Below are 20158 nucleotides of genomic sequence, written 5' to 3'. Positions count from 1 at the left end.
GCATGTTTGGATGATTAACTCGATTCCTACTTGTGTTACAGTTCAATAACATGTTTCTCTGTTAAATGTGCTCTGTTTGTCTGGATAATTCCACTTGAACCGTCAGCGGCGGACTACAACAGATCATAATCGCAGTTGTTTGGTGCAAGACCATGTAAGTATACTACACACTGTAAATGTGTGCATGTTTTTACATATCTCTCCCTTTAAGCAATGTTTTAATGACTTGAACTATCAAAATTTTATTCTATTGTAATATACACAGAAATCGGATGCGGAAAAAAGAGGTTGTGTAGAAAGGGGACGGGTAGGGGGGTTAAATATTTACAAATACTTTGTCACATGATCAGATGTATTATACCTTTTTCAGTTTGTTATTGCTATATAATCATTTCCCTACTGTGGTTAAAAAATATTTTTTCTTATCTGATCGCAATTTAAAATAATTAAATGCAGAATCATCATGATCATTTCTTATGCTACTGTCAGGTCTGGTACTAGATAGAACGTTCTATCGTTAAAATGATATTATCCTACGGACCCGGTTTAACGATAGAATTCGTTCCGTGTATTCGCAATGTAGCAAAATAAACACGGGCGATAACTCGTACTCTGTGCATTTTCTATGAACAATCCAGAGAGTTCCGAATGTCAACATGGCGTTAAATTTGAAGCGAGGAAAAAACGATGAGAAAATGAATTGAATTTTCGTATTTATATGGATTATTTTTTAGGTTAAAAGGCATATACAATGTCAAAAAGGTTTGTTATGATTAATTTGGTAGTTATTTTCAGTGTAACTCCTTTTGTATTCTTCAATACCATTTCGGAGTGGATCCACTCCGATTTGCTACATTGCAAGTCTATGGGACGTATTCTAACTGTGGCGAGGGCTTGTCCCGAGACACAGTTAGATTATTCTAACTAGTCTAGTACAATCACTAGATTTTGCTACATAGCTTGAATTACCTACATAGCTTTATTTACCTACCTGGAGTAGCTTTATTTACCTACTAACTCAAGCTTATTTCTTAAAGAAGAATTTTTCCCAGAAAGTGTAGAAAGTTGCACTTTTATGCAGTGATAATTTTCAACTTTGAACTCATCTGAAAACAATTCATGAAAAAAATAACTCTTGGAGATGTGTCTTTTTTGCGCAATTGCAATCAAAGTTCTAAAAGTTTTGGGGCTACATACAACAGTTAATTTGTGACCTTACAATTACTTCTTGAGTGTAATAATGAAGAAAACCAGTTTTGGTTAACATGAGCACAATGTGAAGTAATCATACTTATCCATCGCGCACAAGGTGTGTACAGTTACTCAAACAATGGGAATACATATTTTCCTTAAAAGTGATCAAATACAGCAATGTTAAAACTATCTCTGCGTTAGATTGCTTTTTAAATGTTACCGAGAATAAATATTAGTAGACATTTTCTTGTGACTTTTTGTCATTTTAAAATAAAAAGCAAAATTGTGAAAAGTTGCCTTGAAATAGCTAAATAAAGCTACCTGAGGTAGGTAAATAAAGCTACGGTAGGTAATTTTAGCTACGAAGCTAAATGTACTGATTGTATTGGACCTGACTGTGTATAATAAGCTCACTCAGCACTTGCATGTACATTGTATGTATGACCTATTGTGAGTTAATTTAAACATAAAACATGTAACATAAATTAATCATTTATTATTCTTCTTCATTCTAGAGAATGGTACCCAATTTTGCCTGCCCTCATCAGTCATCACAATATAATGGAATTTTTTATTTGGAAGTAGGTATGATTAGATTATTTTTTTTGTGTTTATGCATGTATCATTAAAATACATAAAAATCATTATCTAAGTTGAGATAAAGTGTCTGCAGATTTTATGAATAAGTGATTTTCTTCTTTTTAAAATGTTGACAGTAAAACTGAAATTAATATATAATTGTTCTGGTCATCATGGTCATGTTATATGTATTTTCATTTTTTTTATATATTCAAATTTTAAGCAAAAAATGAAAAGAAATTAACAAACAAGATATTAAATAGATTAATACAAGCAGAAAATAGAGAGAAAAAACATGTACTCATACTAGTTAGCAAGTCGATGAGATGAAATGAATTATAATCTACAAGTAAATTATGTAAATTATGATTGTTTAATTAGGAAATGAGTTATGAATATGAAGTTGCAGTATAAGATTTGATTTTGCTTGATTTCTTTAAAATTAATGCATTATTCTGGGAGAGAAAAAGGTGAAATCAAGAACATTGTACATGGAATGAGAAAGATAATCACAATCAAATACAGTTTTTATGTATAATGTATATGACAAAATTTACAATATACATGCATATAATGGTGTGTGTTTTTTTTCATCAGGACAATCCTGCAAATATGCAGCTGTACAAATTGCACTTCATCTCATCTGCTGCTGGAATAAATAATGAAAGATTTTCAAACCAGTGTCCAAGAGCCCCCTAGAGTCTGAAATGAAGGTGTTCTTTATTAAGGAGATCAGTGTGTGATGTATTTGTTTTCTGTGCATTGATGACATTTGTGAAACTGTTTGGTTACTTTATGACCATCTCTCTGACAACTACTTTGACATTTGAAATTCAATTTGAGCGACACACAAGCAGACCAAAAAATATGCATGTAAAACATTATACAATTGTAATAAGACATTGATAAACTTCAATTTAAACAAACTAGATGTACATGTATCTTTGAGCTTGGCATTGAAATACATGTATACTTTACATGGACACTTTAATGAATTTGTCTCATGATAATGAACATTCAATTGTTATACATTGTAAATATAAATTGTAGATAATATGTATTTAGTCCAATATATATAATTATATTTATATTCACTGAAAAAAGGAATTACCCTGAATAAATATTGTGAACTTGGTCAATTATTTTTATTCCTCATTTAGACACTGAATAACATTCAAGATCAAATGTCAAGGTCAAAAACAAGATTTACTTAAATCCTTTGGGTTATAAATACTGTAACAACTGTGGACTCTTATGCATGTTTTATAAGATCTAAGGAATATGTGTGAGCTGACCACAATAATTATTGCTGTCAACCTGTCTGACTATGAAGATTTAGGAAAATGTTTTCTGTTAAACATAAATTGATGAATTTCTCACACATAAATATTTTTTTTTAATTAAGATACACTTGTACGGCACTGAACTGACCATAAATAGAGAACAAACTGAAGCGAAATAAGAAATTTTGACATTTTGAATATCTTGATTTTTATTTAGCAAACATGATGAAAATGTTGCATGTTTAAAATATTCACATGCAAATAAATGATGAACTGAACATTTCAAACAAGAATAATAATAAATATAAAACAAAGAGCTAGGTTCACTTTACGCATAAAATGGCTCTTAGGTATACCAATTTATTGACTAACACCTTATGTTCCATTTCAAACATCAAGATAAAGTAGAGACTTAGTGCTTTCATTTCCTATTAAATTTTTTCTCCTTAAAGTCCAGGTCTTGGAAAACAAGCTTTATGGAATTGCAATGTTCTTGAATTTTAAGGCTAACAGGATATTTAAGTACTTTCAGAGAAGAAAAATAATATGAGCGCACCCTCTGATCTAAAAAATAAAATATGTCTTGTAATCCTCAGAAATGGTTCTATCAGTAAATAATTGCATATTTTAGATCAGAGATTGCGCTCTATATTAAATATCGAAAAAATAGCTTTAAAAATTGGCTGTTTTTGTAGAATTGTTCAGGATATGAGGAAAATGACGCATTTCATGATGTCATAATGCATTGACTAGCCAGAAAATTACCTCATTTTTGGTAGAATCACAATCGCCAAAGGTCTAAATGAAATGTAATGCATTGTCAACTAAAACTAAGCAGTTTCAGTTTTTTCAGAAATTCACAGGGCCAAAAAAGACCCTAAGTGAACCTTGTTCTTTTTATCATACATTTAAAATTGAATATAATATTAAAGACAATTTTAACTTATTTAATAAATGAAGTCAACATATTCTAGATCTAAATTTTGACTTGTCTGTTCTCGGTTTATGGTCTTGTCATATCTTGAAGTTCTTATTTAAATTAGATTTATGTCAAAAGCAAAATCTAATATACAGCTGATATAGGTGCAGTTAGATCTATATGTTATTTTCGTGATGCCCAGTTAAGGGAAAAATAAAGTTTTGCATAAATTTTACATGAACAGATGAAACATACACTTGTTTAAACATCAAACAAGTCCTACTTTTGTCATTATTTTGTATGTGTAGACATGATAGAGAAATTATTTCTTCAATGGGTATGGTTATAATTCAGTGTACCTACCCTGTATGAAAGATTTGGTATTCATGGTCTAATTTTTATAAAGAGTTTAAATTTTGTTCCTTTTGTCTACTTTATCATAACATTAGAAAAGTATCTGCAATCTTTATTGTTTCCCCCTTTTTCTCTCTCTAATTTTAACTCCATTTATTTTTCGTAGAGAACAAATTCGAAAAGAAATCACAAATACCTTGGCGTCTCCTGATCATTGTTAGTATGTAAAATTAAACACAAATAAGTTTAACTATATTTTTTCTTCAATTCTTCCGAAGTTCCAATTTCTTCACATGTTCGCTAGATCAAGTAGTACTTGCCTACGTTTTATTACAATCCTTTTGTTTACATTTTTACTGGTTACTCGCAAATTAATTCATGAGAGGTGTCGGAAATTAATGGATGTCGATCTCGATTATTTTTTCTCCATTAAAATTTATTACATTTAAATTAATTACATAACTATAATTGATTTTTACTTGATGGTCATTTTATAATTTTTTTTCGTTTTGTCAAATTAACTCTTTAATATTAAAAAAAAACTGAGAGCAGCAGGATAGGATAGGATAGGATTAGACTGAAATCACAGGATTGGATTGTGGATGCAGGTTTCACGATAGGATAGGATAGGATTGTCAACTTACAGGATAGCAGCACTGTATTGAATTGAATTATGCATGTCACAGAGGACGTCAAATTGTATTTCCTGTCGAGTATCGTCTCTTTTGTCAACTTCCGGCTAAACCAGAAGTAACTATAAAAGATGTATTTCTGCAGATATCAACATAAATTCAAATGATTGAATTCAACCAAGATTTTTTACCCAATTTTCTGTCGATTGGGTTCACTTCCGGTCAAAACGGAAGTAGTCTTCATTTGTTTTATTTAACGAAAATCAGCATAAAAATCATAAAAAACTAAATACAGATCGACATAATTTTTGGTCTGGAGGCCTTCTTTTTAACGAATACTTTACTTTCATTTATCCATCTTACAAGCAGTGCTTCTGAAAATCGGATGGAAGACCTACTCGTTGCTTTGCAACGAGCTTTGCTCTAGTTATTATTATTTTTCTTCCTGGGTACTTTTTTGTCCGTGAGTGATCTCCGAAACTACACATCCGATTGAGGTGAAACCTTTTTAGGGTTAATAGGAATGTTATGTAGATTTGCGGAACGAAGGTCATTTTGCGCGCACGTGCATGCACGTGCGTGCGCGTGCAATGAGTAAAATGACCAATATACTTGATATAGCCATAACTTTCATATCTTTTGATGAAATACTTTGATACTCAGAATATAAGGATATATTAATAGTGTAGACAAGATGACATGGTCAGAATGCGCATGCATGCGCGTGCGCGCATGCGCATTGATTGAAATAACCAATATAATTGATATAGACTTAACTTGTACATTTTTTGATGAATTGCTTTGAAACTCAGAATAAAAATATATATTAGAAGTGTAGACAAGAAGACTTGATCAGCGCACACATGCATGCACGCGCGTGCACGTGCGTGCGCGTGCAATGAGTTAAATGGCAAATATACTTGATATAGCCATAACTTTCATATCTTTTGATGAAATGCTTTGATACTTAGGATATCAAGATATATTAATAGTGTAAACAAGATGACATATCAGAATACACACGCATGCACGTGTGCGCATGCGCAATGATTAAAATAACCAATATAAAAGATATAGACTTAACTTGTACATTTTTTGATGAATTGCTTTGAAACTCAGAATATAAATATATATTAGAAGTGTACACAAGATGACATAATCAGCGCACACATGCATGCACTTGCATGCACGTGCGTGCGCGTGCAATGAGTTAAATGGCAGATATACTTGATATAGCGAAAACTTTCATATCTTTTGATGAAATACTTTGTTACTCAGAATATAAGGATATATTAATAGTGTAGACAAGATGACACCGTCATCATGGACATGCATGCACGTGCGCGCGCTTGCAATGCGTAAAATAACAGATATACTTAATATAGCCGAATTTTTTAAAAATCTTTTGATGAAATTTGAATATAAAGATGTATTAAAAGTGTAGACAAGTTGACATGGTCATTTTGTACATGCATGCCCGTGCGCGCGTGTGTAATGCGGAAAAAAACCCCAATATATTTGATTGCCTTATTTAATGAAGCTTACAGGGAATAAGACACCAAAAGGAAGTCGGGGAGCGTTTGGGGAACATCTGTAACGGTCTCCGTTACAATTAATACTAGTTAGATGTTGGTTTAGTCCAGTAGACATTCGGGGAACACACCGAGGAGAGTAGCGTATCAGAAACCCTTGGCTAGCATCATCTTCGCTACCCCTGGCTAGCGAAGATGACTCTCTCTCTCTAGAGTGGACGTAACAACCATTTAAAATTATTTGTGTCAGTGTATACTTTTAAACTAAATATTTTCAAAAAATAATTTCTATCATTTCTGTTTTAAGGACCCTTTATACACTCAAGCAAAATATATTTTAGACACTGAGAAAATTATAATATTGAAAGAAGGGATTTTCCTCATATTTCTCTACGTGCTCCTTCAGTGAAAATAAGCGACTTTATTTTGATAACAAAATACCAAATAAGCAAATCCAAAGAATTGTGGGTCCCCGCTGTCGGTGTCTTAGTGGTTGGGATACAGTTATTAATGGCATATTGTAACTGTCTTGTCTGTGTGTCCTGTCTTGTCTGTCCATCATATAAAATACATATAATCCAAAAGATCTTGTCCAGGGTAATGCACGTGTGAAAAAAATATAAAAACAGCGTATCTTCTGAAGCAAAAGTTACGGCCAAAGATAAAACTTTTTTTATAAGTAGGTCAAACTTCTAGGTCTAGGTGAAGGCCATGAAGTCAAAAATGATAGTCCTTTTTGAAAGGTGTTCTCCCAGGTATGCAAATGTAATTATGAAATCTGTATCTTTTCTCATTCAAACGTTATTACCAATGTTAAAAATTTTGAAAACTATTGTAGGTAACACTAAAATGTTAAGTTATGAGGTCAAAAGCCATATTACATTATGTGTACTTTTGGAAAGGTCTTGTAACCAGTGATGCACGTGTCAAATTTGAATGCCCCAATTTCTCTCATTCAAAAGTTATCTCCAGTATTAGATTTACTGAAAAGTAGGTCAACCTTCAAGGTCAAGGTCATATGGTAAAAAATATAAGTAAACTTGGAAAGATCTTGTCACAACTTCACTCACAAGCAATGCACATGTCACATACAGTGTATGAAGACCCTAAGTTATCTTCTCTCGTTCAAAAGTTAGGACAAAGGTTAACGTTTTGTGACAAGGCAGACTGACAGACGAATGGAATGTAATGCCCCCTCGCTTTCGCAAAAGCGGGGGACAAAAAAAAAACCCCAATGGTATAGGACATTCTGAGAGGGGGCGGGCGGGAATGAAAATTTAAACTTGAAATTTATCTGGTATTAGTTATGTAGCCTATGTATTGGAAGATATATACGAGTTTATTGGTCTGTAGAGACGACTATAAAGGGTTAGGAGGTGAATAAAATACATGGCCGTAGGAAATGGGGGGGGGGCGTGCCCCCCCCAATGATTTTGCCGATATATAGAATACTATAGAAAATATAGCTACTATATGCTTGTCCCCCCTCAATAATAACGTCTGATGACCTTCTTTTTTTCTTTTTTTTTTTTTTTGCTTGTCAATGAATTTTGGTAGTTAATAATGCCCCCCATCTGAAAATGTATGGTTGTGCCCCCTCAAAGTGAAATTGCTTCCTACGGGCCTGAAATATACAGGTTAGTTATAGAATATGTCTAGAATTAGGGGATGAAAGGTCTTTGATTGGCCATGCTGGAAAGTGAGGGAAATATATCCCCAAAGTGTGCAGAAAATCTTGCGCCGTAAATTGCACTTAATTTACATTACGGGATCTGTAGCGTTATGGTCAAAGACTAAAATATAAAACCATTACGCTACAGTTCTGCAGCCAGCCCCCCCCCCAAGAATTAATCTCCTGGGATCTGAGGAGAGGGGTTGTCAATGGATCATACGAACCACTCCCCCCCCCCCCCCCCCCAATGATTTTCCTTACGAAGATAACAATAAGTCTTTCGAACGAAATAATATTTCGTGTAAGAGAAAAATATTTGCACGTCCTAAATATACCACCGTGGACAAGATATAGGGTGACAGCAAACATTTCGATAAATCATGTCGGTCCACAGGTAGATTAAACTGGCGCTAGTCTACTGATGTCAGATTGTACAGAAAATTAAGGTATTTGTTTTTGTTTGTATATATAATAATGTTGTTGTAATGTTGATGCATACAAAAATGAAATTCAGTAGCGGATCCTGCAGGGATTGAGGGTGCACGGACCCCCCCCCCCCCCGGGATTTGCAAAGTTGTCAAGGTTATATAGTAAAATAATTTAAATAGTGACCTTATAGACTCCCTCCCGCGGGAAGCACAGACATCTCCTAAGTTGTAAAATTGTATACAAAAGCAGCTGGTTCATGAGAAGTGTCCATTCGCGAGAAATATCCACCCCTCCCGAAATTTATTTCTTATTTTTGTTCGTTACATTTTTTTTTTGAGAGGGTATCCCCCCCCCTCCTCGGGAAAAATCCTGGATGCTTCCTTGAAAGTAACAATGTACTTTAAAAGTACTACATGTATAAACAATGTTTTCACATATATTTTGCAGAAGCAAAAGTTACGTTGACACAGTTTCTGGCACCTAAGAAATATGGCGAGTCGATAAGAGCTTATACAACAACATGACATATAATTATATGTGCAGTTTGGGGTCTAAACAGAGTGCCCAATACCTGAAGTAGCACTTGAAAAAAAAACTTGAGGGACACCTGAGTGCTTCAGCTAATATAGAGACCCTTGACGATATCAGGTGCCCCAATTGCAAGGGGAAATATAGCAGTGTTTCTTAGTGCAAGGCCTTTACTGCTCGATTCGAAACAAAACATTTTTTAAGAAACATGAATTGCATGTACATGTAGATGTATTGTCTTCAAAATGAATGGAGTATTCTTGATTAATTGTTCATTTCATTATCAGTAATGATTATAGATGTTATAAACAACGGTTAATGTGGAAATATCCCTTTGAAGATCTTGTTAACCTGAATACTTATGACTGTATAGATTTTTCTGCAAATGATTTTATTATTATAGCAGACTCAACCATAGTACTAGCTCATAGAGGCCACCCCTCCCAAGAATTAATGAAACATAACCTATATATTCCTACGTAAAACTTTAAACACACATTGTGGTCCAAACCTATCCCCCTCAGAAGGTGCATGTTTTGAACAAACATGAATCTACACTATGTCTTTTACCCAACCTTTACGTATCAACAATTCATTTGAACAATCTGAATTCCCTTCACCAAGGGATGGTCTGTGGCAAATTTAATTTGGTTGAAATTGGCCCGGTGGTTTCTGGAGAAGAAGTCAAAAATGCATGAAGTTAAAAGACGGACAAACGGATAGACGGACAGACAGACGATGGACAACAGGTGATCAGAAAACCTCACTTGAACCTTCGAATCAGGTGAGCAAACAAATCTGGATAGGCCATCCTCTATACAGATGCAAACAGAGTTTCCACTGACCATAACCTTTGACCTTGCTGAATGAATCAAATTAATATCCTTGTCCTTTATTGTAGATGAAGTACTGCCTAACAGTTGGCTTGCGCCTCTTGCGCCTGATTCGATTTTCCTTCCAAGCAGCCTTTATGACAATGTTTGGAAAATACATTCCTTCTATCGACCAAACCATATTCAGAGAATTCAGAGAAATAATGGCTGACTCCTATCTTAAAGAAGATGACTGGAAGGACACGGTTTACACCTTTGTTCATTTGAAGGCAATGATAAATTCCCGCTTTTTTGACGTTTTTCGGGAAGCGGAGCTACACGGCAAAGCGCCAGATGGTGACGTCATTACTTCTAATTTGAAGAAGAGACGTCTGCTTGAATTTGGCAGACAAGGCAGACCACTTGTTATAAATTTTGGGAGCTGCACTTGACCCCCGTTTATGAAGAAGCTAGAGCATTTCAAGAAATTGATAGCTCGCTTTGGTCATGTGGTAGATTTTTTAATTGTTTACATTACAGAAGCACATCCTAGTGATGGATGGAAGTTCAAAAACAATTTTGACATAAATAATCACGAGGGGATTCATGATCGAATAAAAGCAGTAAAAACCTTAATAAAATATCAGCCAAATTGTCCAGTCGTGGCAGATGATTTTTCAAATAGTCTGAATTACAAATATGGCGCCATGTACGAGCGTCTCTATATCGTCCTGGATGACGTTGTGGTGTATCTTGGAGAGAGGGGACCACAGGGGTATCACGTGGAGGAGGTGGAGGACTGGCTGGATAAATACACGTCATAGATTAATTTGTCATATTTGGATTGCATGTTGAGAGATGAGCCTCCAAATCGAAGGAAATGTATCTGTTTTCTGTTGATTGAACGCGTATTGAATGTTAAATTACGTTAAGTTTCTGTATATGTAGTCAACTGAATGGAATCACAAAATTTAAGACCACCAAAAAGGCAAGTCACAGATATTGAATACTGCTGAAAATTATAACCCGTTATACAGGCCCGTAGGAAGCAATTTCAGTGGGGGGGGGGGGGTCTAAAAATTCCTTGGCAGAAAAAAGGTCATCAGATTATTATTGAGGGGGCACAAGAATATATATAATAGTAGGTATCCTACTGCCATGTTATACATTTGTTCTTTTACAATAAGAATCAGTAGCCCTTTCCACAGAGCAGTAGGCTTAAGAAGGCTTAGATAGGACTGATCTCAAGACCACATGATATACATTTGGCAACGTCCTGGTATATTCTCTGGTTCTCTTTTTGATTTAGAAATATTTTTGAGAGGATGAAAAAGTATATACGTTCATGTGTAAGCGATGGAATTATTTTTACAAAATAACTAGAAAGTATAAGTAATATTTTGCAACTTATCAGTGCAGCATTTTCTTCATCTAATGCAAGTCAAATACATGTTCATTGTATTGGTTGACTATCTGTGGTAGCGCCTATGACAGGGTCCTTGAAAACTTTTAAACAAGGACTTATTGAATGTTGATTGCTATCATATGATTGCGTATATACCTGTAGATCTATTGTACTGTAAATGTTTGGCGTCTGAATAAATATGGGTTGCAATCATTTAGGAAATTTTATATATTATCCTTCATTTCACTTTAATTGGCTTGAGCTGTACAAAGCATACAGATATGTCCAGGACTAAAATTTTATGTCTTTCTTAAACGATGCAGCGTGTCTCTTGATTTTGATGCATTTTCACAGTTTATTCAATAAAACCCCGTCCTAACACCAGAACCCGTGACCGAGGGAAAAATGAAATTCACATTGATGGTTTTAGCCCCACCACTAAGGCCCCAGAGGCAGAGGGATGGTTCAAGAGAAGAAGCTGAAAACGACCGACGCACAACGCACGTCGACAGACAAAAATAGATAGCAATAGGGCATTTGAGTGATTCAGGTGACCTAAATATGAACAAGAGGCCCATGGGCCATAACGCTCACCGGAGTCAATTTGGCCCTGCTGTTCTGCATCAGATTTTTATCCAATAAACCTGTATTCCTATGTAAGATTTTGATCGCCTTTTGTGGCCTGACCCTATAGGCAGGGACCGTGATTTGAACAAAAATGAATCTACACTACCAAAGGATGCTTCCAAAGTAATATGATTCATGGCTTTGCTGTTCTTGAGGAGAGGAGTTTTAATGATTATTCCCTTTATAATCCCTATTGTGGCCCCACCCAATCTCCGGGTACAATAATCTAAACAAATTAATTAACAATCTATACTACCTCAAGAAGCTTTCACCTAAGTTTGATCTTTTCTGGACCAGTAGTTCTTGAGAAGATTTTTCCTAATATACACTGTATTTCAATGTAAAACTTTAATTCCCTATTGTGGCCAACCCTATACCCGGGGACCATGATCTGAACAAATCATAATCTACACTACCTCAGGAAGCTTTCACCTAGATTTCATTTTTTCTGGTCCAGTGGTTGTTGAGAAGAAGATTTTTTAAAAGATTTTTCCAGTATATTTTCATGTAGAAATTTGATTCCCTATTGTAGACCCATCGTACCGCCGGAGACCATGATCTAAACAATCTGCAATCAACACTTCCTCGGGAAGCTTTCAACTGTATTTCATCTTTTCTTGTCCAGTGGTTCTTGATAAGATTTTATCTATATATTTCAATGTAAAATTTTGATTCCCTATTGTAGCCCCACCCTACCCCAGGGGACATGATTTGAACAATTTACAATCTACACTACCTCAGTAAGCTTTCACATAAGTTTCAGCTTTTCTGGTCCAGTGCTTCTTGAGAAGATTTTTAGTGATTTTTCCTATACATTTCAATGTAAAAATTTGATTCCCTATTGTGGTGCCCCGCCCTACCCTCGGGGGCCATGATTTGAACAATTTAAAATCTACACTACCCCCAAGAAGCTTTCACGTAAGTGTCAGCTTTTCTGGCCAAGTGGTTCTTGAGAAGAAGATTTTTGATGATTTTTCGTATATATTTTAATGTAAAATTTTGATCCCCTATTGTGGCTCTATCCTACCCCCAGGGGCCATGATTTGAATAATTTACAATCTGCACTACCTCAGAAAGCTTCCACATAAGTTTCAGCTTTTCTGGTCAAGTGGTTCTTGAGATGAGAGATTTTTTCAAGATTTATCCTGTATATCTTAATATAAAACTTCGAATTTCTATTGTGGTCTCACCCTAGCCCCGGGGGTCATGATTTGAACAATTTAGAATCTAAACCACACTACCTCAAGAAGTTTATACACGGGTTTTAACTTTTCTGGACCAGTGGTTCTTTAAAAGAAGATTTTTATAATGACTCCGTTCTATTTTTGCCTTTTCTTGACTATTTTCCCTTGGTACGAGGCTTGGCTCTTCATTTTAATTGTTTACAATCCCTTTTACCCCAATATGCTTTGTACCAATTTTGGTGAACATTGACCCAGTGGTTCTTGAGAAGAAGTCGAAAATGTTAAAAGTTTACCGACGGACGGACAATCGCCGGACAAGTGATTAGAAAGTCCCTCGTCTCAGGTGAGCTAATAAATGATATACCACGTATATACCTAATTATCTATTTTATTTTAAAATCTATACGATATGAAAACACAAATGAATATGTACAAGAGATAGCAAATGAAAGTACATCATGTCGGATAAAGAAAGCAGAAGTAGACATGAAAACAAGTATACAATATGAGTTTTTATCTTTTACAAATTACCAATTTTCAACTGTCAGAGTGCATGAATAATTATAATATGTCATGTACATGCATTCACTGACGATTGAATATTGTTAAATAGTGAAAGATATTAGTAAATGAATGCATTTTCAACTGACTATGAATTAGAGATAAAATATTGCATGATTCTAAGACTACAGACATATTCTTTTTATTCAAATAGAAATCACTCCCTGTTATTTAGCAAAATGTGATCACCAATGCGACGTTAACATTTATGCGAGTATAATCAGTGCAAGTGACATCGGTCACTTCAGTTTATTTTGGAGTTCCTTTCAATTCTGAGCTATATTTTCCTATGTGTGTGTGTGCGTGTGTTTCTCCGCTTTGCTCGATCATCTTGTATGAAAATTTTGCAAGTCTTATTTGAATCATGCAATATATCAAGTGCATCTCTAAAAAATGAAGAAAAGTTGCAGACGACTATGGTCCCATATTTACAAACTGTACAAAACAGTATAAAATTGTCATGAGTATTCTTCAGTAAGTAGCACTTAGCTCCAGAGTTTATCTCCCCCCCCCCCTCCCAAAAAATCGAAAATGCCCTGTTATTCTTCTTTTCTAATTTAGCTCAATACATGTATACACCATTAGAGTCATACAGCAGTGTCGACAGTCCCAAAGCTTTCTGGTCGCCTCTGCTCGCTATAGCCATTGGTGGTTATCGGTTGGGACTCAACGGGTTCTGATGGGATTTGATATGATTTGTTAGGCATGTTATAGTCCTGAGGTGGTACGGGCGGTGCCTCCTCTCCGTCTGATTCATCATACTCTTCCCCATCAGACACCGGAGCGGTTGGAGGACTTGGGAGGGTGTCAGAATCAGGAGACATTGGGGGAGATGGTAATGTGTCGTCAGGGACGGGATCCTGTTGGTCGTTTTCAATCTCGGAGGGATCATATTGATATTCGTCATCTATTCCAGGTTCTCTGACGATGTATGTGCCTTCATATTCCTCATCTTCCAACAGAGGCGGAGGGGTCTGGTTCAGTTCCGGCTCCTCATCCACTGGCTCATTCTCTACGTCAAAATCCTCCATCGGATCGTCGACTTGCGCTGTTGTTGAATTGACAGACTCATTATCGATTGGCCTACTTTCTCTTTCATTTTCTTTGGAGATTTGATCTAAACTATTTAGGTCGCTTGGTATCGATGATTCTATCACAAACTCTGATTGGTTAGGTGCAAGACTTTCTTGCTCATCAACGTCTATTAAATTTTCTGGTTGGTTTGCACATTCGATGTCATCAGATACTTGCTCAGATGGATTTAGTTTGCTTTGCACTTCCTCTTGCTCTGGTACAGTTTCTTGGATTGTCTTTTCCTTTGTGTGACACGGTACAGTTTCCCCTTCTGGTTGTACCTCGAGAGTATTTTCCTCACTTTCCTCGTCTATCGGTTCTTCAATTCTTTCTTCCAGTACGTCTGGTTGTAACACGTCGTCCTCCGCTGTTTCTGGTGTAGAATTCTCCTCTGGCAACTCTGCTTGCTCAACTTTATCATTCTCCTCCTTTTCAACCGCGACACTGTTGTTGTCAAGATAACTTTCTTCCATTGGTACCTCCTGTTTTGGTGGTCCCGAAGTTGTTGGAATAGCTTCAATGGCGTTCGATTCCACTGCGTCGCTGTGGACAATAACAGTGTTCGTAGCATCTGCTGCTTGTTCCTGCATTTCTATTCTGTTATACTGAACCTCGCTTGCTGGTACTAAAGGACATTGTAACGGCCCTTTGCTAGATTCCAAATCATTTTCGGATCCAGATTTCTGATTTTCATTTGCGGTGTTGACCTGTTCGTTCTCAACGGCAAATGTGACGCATGTTTTATTTTTCAATTCAGTGTTCTTTTCATCGTCAGTCTTCTCGGTTTTGTCCTCGATACTTTTATCTACATTTTTCTTCATGTTACTTTTCTTATGTCTGAAGATCAAGAAGATGATCTTGACAGTTATACATAGCAGTGCAAGCACGCTACAGCAGAAAAGTGTAATGGTGTCTCTACCCCATTCGTCAAAGAGACTCTGTAATTTCCATATTAGTCCGCAGCATATTGCCAGCCATGGGATATAAGGCAGAAGGATATACCTTGTGTATCGGTCAAACACGAAGACGTCCAACCAGAACCATGCCAGTTCTAGCAACGCCATAGCGCCTATTAATGCTAGAAAGATGATTTCATCAGAAATGCCCACTTCATACCTCAGAACCACTCCTAGGTTCATGAACATGACAATTGTCTGCCATGCAGAAATAAATCCAAGACTATTTTGAACGAGAAATCTCACAACCCATATTTCGCTTTGAGTGTCCTCCTGAATAAGTACTGCAAAATTGTTGAATAGTTGTTTTAGAGAGGTGTAGAAGCTGATGTACATGGTGACAGGTAAAGTGAAAACGATGATGAAAGATGCCACTGTGTATTCCCAGTTCCAAAGATACAACCATAGCACCACCGCCAAATTGTTGGCTACCAAAAGACCGTAGATCCGCGGAGGAGTAAGGGAAAGTAGGTAAATACTCCTTCCGCCCTTCGTTTTACGACAGATTGTCGTAATACCGTAAAGAATTAGAACTAGTTCCAATGCGAACACTATGTACCATATAAAGTAGATCGGCCATGGCGGAGTAATCATTAAGGGGTATCTTCTGGAAACATCGCCAGTCGACCGGTGGAATATGCCTGAAATAGAAAAAAACAAATCTTGGATCACAAACACGACAGCTGATTCTATACATATATTAAAATTTCCTAAATATTGCTGATTTAAGATTCAATGTTCGTGCGACTCACCATGCCTAATGGATTAATGTAATTACATTTAAAGGGGATGTGTGCGTGTACATTATTAATATTGTTACGCAATATTCAACAGAAAACATCAATTAACATTCTTGGATGTGTGCAGAACTATTGAAATCTACCACGGGGGCAAGTAATAACCGTTATCTGAGAAAATAATAAGTTCCCTTTGTCAATCACAAACACATCCTGGATTGTAATTTGGCAGCTCTTATCATTAAAGACTTAGATTTACATTGATATAAAATTCTTCTACAATAAAAGTCGGAATAGATGTTAGTCTGACTCTGTTCAAACAAAAAATGACTTGTATTCCTACATAAAAAGCTTCAGCAGTACTGAAGAATATTTGGTTACATAAAATTCAAAATATGAGATACGTTCCTCTCAATGGAATGTGAGTGGAAGGATATGAAATTGACGGAGGGTTTTTCCTGAGAAAACGAGATTTTATAATAATAAAGAATTTCGCGTGTTTTCCTGCACAGTGTAGATTCCCTCATCTGTTTTGTTGCAAAAAACCGTTCATCGTCTGCTAACTATTGATAGACAAGTACAGCTATTGGTTTCAAAAGAAGATGGATCTGATAATTATCGAATGTTTTGATAGGACAGGGATGCAAGAGTGTCCGTAAGCAGATTAAAACTAATCTCGTTTACACAATCCGTGATCGTAATAAAAGCCTGTAATTGGACATTCTATTCCAATTATGGTCTGTCGGCTACATCATTAGCCTCGAGTTTTTGTGGTAGCAATTTTAACGTACCTAAATCCTTCCCAAAATATTTGTTCAGTATGGAGAGCGCTGTCATTGCGGCAAACAGGAATAGGGTGGTGAAGATGAGAGCAATCCTACCAGGCTTAATGGTTGCCATGGTTATCTAGAAAAAATCATAAAAATATGAACTTTACGTTTTTTTCTTCAAGTGCAGAGCACCTGACTTTTAAAGATTTCTCAGTGGTTTACCTGCGAAAAAGAGAAGAGTTTTATACCTTAATGTGGTGCATGTGTTTTCCTTCGTCAGTGTAATATGACTTTAATGAAGATCAATTAAGTGTTAATAAAGATTCGTTAAGTGTGTTCTTATTCTCCTATATACAAAAAGTGAATGTGAATATTTACATCCAAAAATGTTACCAATTGAAAGTTTAATAAATCAAGCTTCAAACTTTTTGGTTTTTGTGAACATACAACTGAATGATTGAGTTAATGACATTAAAAACTATAAGATTTGCTGCCAGAATAAAATTGAAATATTATACAAATTAATTTGCAATAAAGCGTGATGAAGATAACAGAGGATAGACACCGCGGCCAGTCCGGTGTCCTACTGTGACCTTACGACTGTAGTCGCGCCATCCCCGGGGTGACCTGACAAATCACAGCTGTGGGAGGTCAATGTTATCTCCTACATAATGTTTATCCTCCTCCACAGACAGTAAATAATCAACAAAGAGGCAGAAATTCACTAACATGTGAGAGAGCTTATGATATAAATGTAAGATTGGTGAAAGCAGGTTTAAGTGCATTACATGACGTTCTCGTCCGGTTGTCTTTGTGAAAGCAGGTTGAAGTAAAGTTATTAAATCCCCAGGAAACAATTACCCCTACTTCATATAAAACTATATATATAATATATAAATCTCATTCAAAATTAAGATGTAAAGGGGAAGTTAAAGGAGTTCCTTCCTTCCAAATCGCACTCATTAAGCAGTGGTCTAGGAGTGTGTAGCTCTTATCCTCCTAACAGTGTTACACATTGTTACATCAAGGATAATGAAGTAATGCAGGATTTTTTTTTTTTTTTTTTTTTTTTTTTTTGAAGAAAACAAAAACAAAATACAAAAGTTAAGATGTTAGCGAGTGCTATACGTGTTATTGCTGGCGTGAATGTGAACATTACTGATTAACTTTATCTCTTATTTGGTGCATGTTCAGTTAGTTCGATTAGAATTGCAAATCCAAACTGAATGACAGAGACGGCTTGCACAGCGGGACCTGGCTGGGCGAAGAGAGATGGAAGATTGATGAAGGGGGAGATACGGCGGGGGGCATTAGAGCTATATATCGGGCTGTTTCTTCCTTGAGATTTCTTTTTTATCACTTACTTAGATAAATATATCAAATTCTTCCTACAGAATATGACTACCTTGATGATTATCAATTTTAAGGTAACGACGTACATCTCTACAACTTAAATATCACTGTTAAGAAATAACTTTATAGAAAATTAATTTAGAATTATTTCTAAAGTCAGTGTATGATACTTAACTTCACCGTTAATAATCCTCCAGAAATAAAATAAATATAATTTTAAAATTTGTTCAATGATTTGGAAAACCCGTTCTTATGATCTATCAAGCCTATGATCTTGTGACATATATATGTATAGATGATAAACTAGAGTGATTAATAATGAATTAAGTACTGCATTAAGTGAATTACTTGTATAGCGCATAATTCTGTACAACATGCAACAGGACACTTTTCTGACATGTGCCAATATTTTGTTTGTAATGAATATCCGCACGTGTTGAAGAAACAGTACTCTTCTGAGTCACGAGAGCCCCATGGATTCTCAGTCGAATTTCTTTACTTTTGAATTAAACGACTTAACAATTAATAAAAACCATTATTTCGTACGTTATACTTTTTAATCGGACACATCGCTAACAATAAAAAAGAGTGAATTTCTCTTAGGTTTTTATACACACTTTTGCGAACTGAACTTCAAAACTACATATGTATATCAAAGGACTATCCCCATTTCTTTGTGTTTACATATATTTTTCTAATATTCTAACCATGAGAGCTAGTTTGGCATTAGCGCGAAAGTTTCCCAGTAATATAAAGCACAACGAAACAATCAACACACATTTAGGATAAATATTGAGGATAGAACGTAAACAATACAGACCTGATTTTTCTTCAGCGAACTTCAACAAGCTTCACAAAGAAAGCCCCACCGCCGTTTCCTTATCTTTGGCTAAAAATAACTTCTGTGAGGTCGAAGCGCATTGGTGGAGCATCTCGAAGCCACTCAATATACTAAAAGCTTGATTATAAATTCAGATTGGGCATAAGTTTTTATCGCTACACCAAGTTATCAGAGCGAGGAGTGGTGCTCAGCACTCTTGCTTCTGTGGCTGTGTAAAACACTATTGCAACATGTGGGAAGAACGTCGAGCAAAGTCTATATATCATTTGCAAAAATCTACGTGCTATGTTGAAAGTGGCCAGATTTTAGATCGATTTTTCGGAAGCTGTATATATTTCATTCCAAGGACGAAGTTCCCCAGTTAATTTGAATGTCAAATTATTTTTCCTTGGCGTTATTCTGTCTGACATTATAGACCAGGCATGTAGCATCGTTTTTCAAGTGTGTGTGTGTGGGGGGGGGGGGGCTTTCCAGTTACATGGGAGAAAAATAAGGGAAAAAAGGGCAAAAAATACCCAAACTCGAAAAAACCTATTTTGTTGGAGGGAGAGGGTATAGATTCAAACTTTTGTTTTCCATAAGAAAAGTTTTGGATACATTCACATGGGAAGGTTTGTTTATGTCGGAATTTAGGCTGGTCTAAGGACATCGGCCTGAATAGATCAGTGGTTAGAGCACATGACTAGGAATGCAGGGGTCCCGGGTTCGATTCCCGG

At 35.8% G+C, this 20158-nt stretch overlaps 2 protein-coding genes across 2 annotated transcripts; one reads left to right on the top strand and one right to left on the bottom strand.

Annotated features, from left to right (window-relative positions):
* Positions 1–8549: 8549 nt before the first annotated feature.
* On the top strand, positions 8550–11046 carry LOC133183245 (type I iodothyronine deiodinase-like). Its single transcript, XM_061318198.1, has 2 exons — positions 8550–8611; positions 10024–11046. The coding sequence occupies exon 2, from the start codon at positions 10024–10026 to the stop codon at positions 10756–10758; it is 735 nt and encodes a 244-aa protein (XP_061174182.1). The 5' UTR covers positions 8550–8611; the 3' UTR covers positions 10759–11046.
* A 2474-nt stretch (positions 11047–13520) lies between these two features.
* Positions 13521–19644, bottom strand: LOC133181702 (probable serine/threonine-protein kinase kinX). Its single transcript, XM_061316261.1, has 3 exons — positions 19422–19644; positions 17270–17384; positions 13521–16382 (listed from the first exon to the last, which is right to left on the bottom strand). Exons 2-3 carry the CDS (start codon positions 17376–17378, stop codon positions 14299–14301), a joined length of 2193 nt encoding a protein of 730 aa, XP_061172245.1. The 5' UTR covers positions 17379–17384; positions 19422–19644; the 3' UTR covers positions 13521–14298.
* Between the last annotated feature and the right edge of the window lie 514 nt (positions 19645–20158).

Source organism: Saccostrea echinata, unplaced genomic scaffold, assembly GCF_033153115.1.
Source record: "Saccostrea echinata isolate AGI-Se365-2 ecotype Australia unplaced genomic scaffold, CSIRO_AGI_Sech_v1 ptg000009l, whole genome shotgun sequence".
Lineage (NCBI taxonomy): Eukaryota > Metazoa > Mollusca > Bivalvia > Ostreida > Ostreidae > Saccostrea > Saccostrea echinata.
Note: the sequence above shows the minus strand (reverse complement) of the source record. Positions and strands in the feature narration are given on the sequence as shown.